We start from the raw sequence: 7,734 nt of genomic DNA on the forward strand, positions 1-7,734 counted from the left end.
CTGCATGAAGGACATTGAGCTGGCAGATAAGCAGCCAGGTACACCTCTTGGTCCTTCCTTAGGACCGTAACACCATCTCAGGCCCCAGTTGCCTGAGGATGGACATTCTCCTACAGTCCAATTCTAGCCCCAGCCCAAAGGACACTGTAGGGCTCACCCTGCCCTCTGGGACCCCCACCCCCAGCATCTTCCCCATCAGGCTCACTGAGTGGGAGATAAAGAACATTGCAAAGGAAGATCAAGACTCTCAGACACATCTATCTTTATTTGTTTCCTGTCAGAAAATTTCAAGAATTACACCAAAAAATACTTCAGCCTCTGCTACCTACTGACAAAAATACACCACAAAATTATAAAGCGCTCAGCGGTTTTGCTAGGGACAATTTGTTATTCCGCTTTGAATGACAAATGAATTTACAGGTGACTCAGGGTGATTGGAGGTTGGGGGAGAAGGGAGGAAAAATCAGATGAGAGCGTTTGGCAGGATAGTTTGAGCTATGCTAGTCTTATTACCCAGCTGTTGCATATGATGATTTCAGCAACACAGCAAGCCACAAAAAAATACCCTTTACATGGCCTGTCGAAGACTTGTGAGGAAGCAGTACCACATCTCAAATGACCAATTCTCCCAACTGGTTCTGGCCCTGTGGGTCCTGGAGCTGACACCCTGCAGAACTGGCCTCCCTGAAACGTTTGTGAGAGGCAGTGGAATGCCTGATACAGTTCCAGGGAACTGGGAGGCCTAGTCAAGGCTGGATGCTGCCTCCTTATCAGGAGCTTCTAGAACTCGGTTGGGGAGTTTGGACAAATGTCCCTTTTAACACAACGAAGTGGGCAAAAGACAGTCCCATTTTTCAGCTTCCTTTAGAAATGATTTGGCATTGTGGTGGCCCCAATCTTCAGATCTCTTCCTGGCTGTCACTTGAGGCACCTGGTTGGAATCCTATTGTTGTTGTTATTGTTATCAGCACTTTGGGAAATAACAAACAAAAACTTGAAAGTCAGGTGCCTGTGCTTATCACTTGTGGCCTAGTGTCACACGCCTGTCCCGTGCCTTCCTTCTTGCAGCCGCACTTTCCTTCCCTCCCTCTCTGCCTGCTGCTGTCTCGTCAACATGGGCAGTATCCAGGTGTGGATCTAGAAAATGCAAGCAAAAGACAAAGAAAATCTGCCCACTCCTCAGCGTTTGCTGATGCAGAACCCACCGTCGCAGGGTGGGGATTCAGAGCCCAGGCCATGTGGGTCTACCCAGGTCTTAGTACGGAGGCCCAGAAAGTTTGTGCTCGTCTTGCAAAATGCACCAAAGGCCAGTACATTTCACTATGGGTTACATGCATTCTGGGCTTAGAAATGCCAAAATCAGTTCTTCTCTCCAGCTCGGCCATTCCTCACTTCCCGCGTGCCTACCCTGCAGACCACAGGCTAACGGAATAGTTCCGGTCTGTGTCACTCACATATTCTGCACCCCTGGAGCCCCCACTGAAGCTACGTTTGCTTATCTAAGAAGCCCACAGAGTCTGTGCTCTTCACCGCCCTTCAACGTCTTCCAATGGAGCCAGTTTAATGCTTTTTGTTCATGTTCTTTGTTTCTTTCCTTTTCTGCTATTACATTTTCCTAACAAAGAATAAGCAGTGGCTTTAAAAATATCTTACATGGGAACAATCAACACGAAACATGCCTTTGTACATGAGCCTGACTCGGGGACGAATCAACAATACCAAGGAACAAAAAGAAATCTCGGTTCAGACAACTCCAGCACACACCATGTTTGTGGTGCGTTCCTCCCCCCACCCTGCCCTGCCCCGCCCCCGCCCCCATATCCCAGGAGTACAGTGTTGTCTTGTAACTGGAGCTTGGCTTAGCCAATGGGGGTCCTCCTCTCCACCCCGCCCCCCATTCTGGCTGGGGCAGGCCTCTAGTGGCCCTGGGTCTTGGGCGGCTTGGGCTCGTGGATGACAGCGGCTGCCGACAGCCACGGCCCGATGGCCCGGGCAGTGCTCTGCTTGGCCACGCTGTAGTGGCTGATGACTGTGTAGAAGCGGCTTCTGGAATTGGGGTCCTGGGAGGAGTAGTAAGCATCCAGGGAGGCTGGGATACAGCGTTTGTGCTGGGGAAGAAAGAGACAGAGTCAGGGGTCATTCAGCAAACGGCTCCCAACCTGCCCAGCAACACAGCCACCCTGACTGGAGCACAGCTGCATCGGGCTATCAGCCAGAAGGCAGGTGCCAGCTCCTGACCTGGGCCTGGCATGCAGCAGCCTTCCCAACACCAGCACCAGCACAAACACCAAAGCTCCACTTAGAAGAAGCCAGACAACCTGAACCTCATACTGACACTGATTCAAGGCCAGCCTTCTCTGCGTACTGACTGTCTGGCTGCAGTGGATGCTGTAGAGACCCCCACAGATTCCCTCTATCTGGCTGATTCACCTGTCCCCTGGTTGCCTCTCTGGGCTGTTGTTCACAGCCAATGACTATTTATTTCCTCTATTTTATACTTGTATCTCTTTTCTCTTATATCAAAAGTCTTGCTGGGTAAGGTGGCTCACGCCTGTAATCCCAGCACTTTGGGAGGCCAAGGCGGGCAGATCACGAGGTCAGGAGTTCAACACCAGCCTGACCAACAGAGTGAAACCCCATCTCTACTAAAAATACAAAAATTAGCTGGGCGTGGTGGTGCATGCCTGTAACCCCAGCTACTCAGGAGGCTGAGGCAGGAGAATCACTTGAACCCAGGAGACAGAGGTTGCAGTGAGCCGAGATGACACCACTGCACTCCAGCCTGGGCGACAGAGCGAGACTCCATCGCAAAAAAAAAAAAAAAAAAAAGTCTTCGTTCCTAACAACGTTCATGTAATGATGTATTTGCATTATCCTACAATCAATATAGAACAGTCACAAAATAGCACCAATATTACTTCTAAGAGGTAATGAACCTGGGGACTACTGGACGAACCTGGAGGTTTCTCTGCAGCTCCGTGTGTCCTTAGAATACACTCCACCAAGGGTGTAAGGTGAACACGCTGTCATCTACAACCGGCTGAAATATTTATTTTCTTTGCACGTTTATGTCCTTAACTTGATATAGAGCTAAGTTCTCTAAACAATGAACCTCTTGTTTTTTCTCATTTATTTATTTTTAAATATGTCAAACATTTACATATTTCAAGGACAAATATTTAAGAAGATAGATCCGAAGAAGCTTTGTGTCCATCCCTTCCTCCTGATGAACCATTTTTATTAATTTTTAAAATTTATCCTTCCTGAATTTCTTTCCAAAACAATAAGCAAATAGCACTCACCTCCCCTTTGCCCACACACAGGCAGAACCTTCCTTCCCTCATTCATCCTTACTATCTTAAAGCGCATTCTCTGTCCCGGTATGGAGGCCTTCCTTCCTTATTTTCCCAGTTTTAGTGACGTCCACTGTGTGGACGTCACAGTTTATTCAACTGTCCGCTACTGTTCCCATTGTTTTGAGTCTTCCAGAACCTCAGCTTCTTTTTTTTTTTTTTTGAGACGGAGTCTCACTCTGTCCCCCCAGGCTGGAGTGCAATGGCGTGACCTTGGCTCACCGCAACCTCCACTTCCCAGGTTCGAGTGATTCTCCTGCCTCAGCCTCCCAAGTAGCTGGGATTACAGGCATGCACCACCATGCCTGGCTAATTTTGTATTTTTAGTAGAGACGAGGTTTCTCCACGTTGGTCAGGATGGTCTCAGAACCTCAGCTTCTGACCACTTGGAGTGTAGTCTAGGAAGCCAGATCTGAACCCCCTCCATGGAAGTCTAGGAAGTCAGATTACACCCTTGGTGGAGTGTATTCTAAAGACACACGGAGTTGCAGAGAAACCTCCAAGTTCATTCAGTAGTCTCCAGGTTCATTATCTCTTAGTAGTAACATTGGTGATATTTTGTGACTGTTCTATACATATTGTAGGATAAGGCAAATACATCATTACATGAATGTTGTTAGAAGCCAAGACTTTTGATATAAGAGGAAAGAGATGCCAGTAAATAATGGAGGAAATAAACAGTCACTGGCTGTGAGCAGTGGCCCAGAGATGCAACCAGGCGATAGGTGAGTCACCTAGCTAGAGGCGGTCAGACTGGAGTGTAATCTAGGCAGTGCAGAACCGAAGGATACACATTTTCAGGCTGGCACACTTCCTATTTGATCTCCCCACATCAAAACATAATTATTGTGATGTCTTGGAAAACCCTCTTAACTAAACACTCTCTACGTTTAATTCCTTACATGTAAAATAGGAGCCAAAGAAACCCTATTTCTCAGAATGGTTGTACAGCTCAGTTGAGATAATGTTTAAGGAAACGTCTAGCAAAGGGTCTGATGTATTAGAGATACTCAGCAAATGGTAATTATAAATATTAATAGTATCAGCTGTGTTCACTCTGAAACAGACTCTGTCTTTATTGCAACTAACATTTGTTGAGAGCTCATTATCCAATAGGCCCTTTGTTAACTGATTTTACTTAAATTATCTCCTTAAGCCCCCCCAAAAATCCTGGGAGCAGGCATTATCAGCCCCCTGCAGGTGAGAAAACGAGGTTCAGAGGGGCAAGAAGACTCCCAGAGGTCATGCAGCAGGTTCCGTTCTTTCAGAGAAGGAGTTTAATCAGAGCGTGGGTCAAGGGGAGACTTGGAGACAGAGCTTCAAAGAACCTCAGAGGCACCAGCCCTGCCTTCACACCTCTGGAGGGCCACTGCAAGGGTAAGCAAACAGCCCTTGAGCCAGGAAGACTCGCACCAAGCTGAGCTTTCCCAAAATGGAACAGTCCATGTCAAGAGGTAGTGAGCTACTTCCCTCATTGCTGATGTGCTGTCGAAGCTGGACCACCTCCTGGCCCTGGAGAGCACCATCTTGGGGGAGGAACTCTGCTGCTGACTGGAGACTGAGTCCCTCACGAAAACTTGGAAACCCCTTGCCAAACACATATTCCATTTTAAACAGTCAGTAGGGAGGTCGTCATACCCAGAATTTGGACATCAGTGAAGAGAAGACATTGATCAACCCTCTAACTGAACTTGATAGTGACCTGGGGCTACTCGACCACCTCTTACCTTATAGACGAATCCCTCTGGGCAGCTGTGATCATAGGTGAAGGCTTTGTAAACCACCAGGAACACGATGCACGCAAGGAAAGCTAGGGCCAGGCTGACAAGGATGGTGACCTGGAGGAACACAAAATTGAGAGTCATCCAGCCTCAGTCTGCCCACCTTCAGTCCCCGCATGCAGCCTTCAGAGCCTAGAACTGGCAGGCAGCATGGTATGCTAGAAAGGGGGACAGGTCCAAGGAACTGGTTGTGTCTTGGCTTTGTTACTAACTTGCAGTCTTAGGCAAGTTAGTCTAATCACTGAAGCTCCATTTTTTTTGTTTTGTTTTGTTTGTTTGTTTGTTTTTGTGAGATGGAGTCTCACTCTGTCACCCAGGCTGGAGAGCTGGAGTGCAATGGCGCCATCTCAGCTCACTGTAACCTTCGCCTCCCGGGTTCAAGCGCTTCTCCCTGCCTCAGCCTTCTGAGTAGCTGGGATTACAGGCACTCACCACCACACCCAGCTAATTTTTGTATTTTTTAGTAAAGACAGGGTTTCACCATGTTGGCCAGGCTGGTCTTGAACTCCTGACCTCAGGTGATCCACCTGCTTCGGTCTCCCAAAGTACTGGGATTACAGGCATGAGCCACTGCGCCCGACCACTCCTTTCTGATTTAACATGTGATTTCCCCTTCATTTTCCTTTTCCTGATAACTATGTGGGATGTGGGGCAGTTGATCATTAAGCCAACACTTTCAGTGCTTCCTGCTTTCCATCCCCACCCCGCCCCACCACTGGTGCATTCCAACCTCGGACATCAACTGCTTCTTTCGCCTCTGCTTGGACATCTAATAGACACTTTCAACACATTCCCAAACCAGATCCCCGCTCTCCTCCCCACTCAAACCTGCTCCACCTGCATTCCTCTTCATCTCAGAATATGTCAATTTCACATTTGCAGTCACTCAGGCCAAATATCCTGAAGTCATCCATGACTCCCTTTTTCTCACACACCACATCCAATCTACCAGAAGAAACTATCATTTCTGCCTTCAAATACACCCATAATCTGACCACTTCTTACCACCTCAATCGTGTCCAACCAGGTGGAAGCCATCATCATCTCTCACCTGCAGCATCTAACAGTCTTCTAACTAGTGACAACTTCCTTGTCCTCTAGGGTGTATTCATCACATAGCCACCAGAGAGAGCTTTGTAAAATCTAAAACAAAGCGGGGGCCAGGTGCAGTGGCTCACACCTGTGATCTCAGCACTTTGGGAGGCCAAGGTAGGAAGATCACTTGAGGTCAGGAGTTCGTGACCAGCCTGCCCAACATGGCGAAACCCCGTCTCTACTAAAAATACAAAAAAAAAAAAAAAAAAAAAAAAATAGCCAAGGGTGGTGGCAGGCACCTGTGATCCCAGCTACTGGGGAGGCTGAGGCAGGAGAATTGCTTGAACCTGGGAGGAGGAGGCTGCAGTGAGCTGAGATTGTGCCACTGCACTCCAGCCTGGGCGACAGAGTGAGACCCCATCTAAATAAATAAATAAATAAATAAATAAATAAATAAATAAATAAAACAAAGCATGGCCCTTTTCTGCTCGAAAGCATGCAGTGGTCTCCAGCCTAAATATAACCCAGTTCCTATCCACTATCTGAAAGCAACCTTTAGAAAAAATAATACAACACAAAACAAAGTGGGGGCACCATCAGGATTCATCTGAAACCAGTAATTGCTTAATTTCAGAGGCACCTCTAGGCTTGCACTGACCCCACTCCACCAGCTATGTACAAGGGGGCAGGGAAGTCCCCATGATACCGGGGCATCTAATATTACAAGCAGAATGTGTGTGTGTGTGTGTTATTTTTTAAAGCTGGTGTCCCTTTCAGTCAGTTGGCCTAGAAATATGGCAAGATTCTTCTCATGGAGGAAAGGTTCCTTTTGATTCAGAGAAAGAATAAAATTAACTTTGGGAGTGCCCATGCCATCTCTTTCCCACCCCTGGGCATGTTTATAAGGAAAGGAAGAGACAGGAGCCTACACTGCTCCAAAAATATGGAGTTGTCTGTTGGCCGTTTTAAATACTGGTTGGGAGGGATTTGAAAAGGAAAAGAGGAAGATGGATATAGGGAGGATTCTGTCCAAATCTCTTGGGCAGACACTGTCCATGAGCAATTCCTAATGAGTGTGTATATGAAGTTTTAGGACAGTACTGTGTAACATTCAGTTTTAAGCTACTGTTGACACCATGTGCTGTCCATTCTCTCCATTACCCCAAGCCAGAAGTTGAAGCCTGTTGCATGCTTATCAGCTTCCTGCCCTGGATTGGAGTGATAACAGTATGGGGTGAGATGGTGCAGAGTTCAGTCCAGTATCACATGGGCAAGAGGTGGAGCCGAGGTGGAGAAATCAAGAGAAGTTGGACTTAAAGCAAGAGATACCCTGAAGACACATATGCACCCTAGGAAACTCCTATTTGAATAGTACGGGAAAGGGGGCCACCCAAGACCATGACTCACAAATGCTGAGGACATAGGAACACGTGATCAGCATGTGTTTGGAGTACAGATATAAAAAAATTTTAAATGCCCAGATTTTCCAATAGCCAAAAGGTAGAAACAGCCCAAATTTCCATCTGCTGATGAATGAATAAACAAATTGTGGTCTATCCATGCAG

The 7,734-nt window shown here is 47.2% G+C and overlaps 1 protein-coding gene across 2 annotated transcripts in view; it reads right to left on the reverse strand.

Annotated features, from left to right (window-relative positions):
- Positions 1-245: 245 nt before the first annotated feature.
- Positions 246-7,734, reverse strand: part of NSG2 (neuronal vesicle trafficking associated 2) — a 62,879-nt gene continuing 55,390 nt past the window's right edge. For both annotated transcript variants that reach the window (XM_055285212.2, XM_063642640.1), the window contains 2 exons: positions 5,081-5,191; positions 246-2,108 (listed from right to left, as the gene is read on the reverse strand). In XM_055285212.2, the coding sequence (XP_055141187.1) occupies positions 1,917-2,108; positions 5,081-5,191 (303 nt within the window). In that variant the 3' untranslated portion in view covers positions 246-1,916. The remainder of the gene's footprint in view (positions 2,109-5,080; positions 5,192-7,734) is intronic.

Source organism: Symphalangus syndactylus, chromosome 7 (assembly GCF_028878055.3).
Source record: "Symphalangus syndactylus isolate Jambi chromosome 7, NHGRI_mSymSyn1-v2.1_pri, whole genome shotgun sequence".
NCBI classification, from domain to species: Eukaryota; Metazoa; Chordata; class Mammalia; order Primates; family Hylobatidae; genus Symphalangus; species Symphalangus syndactylus.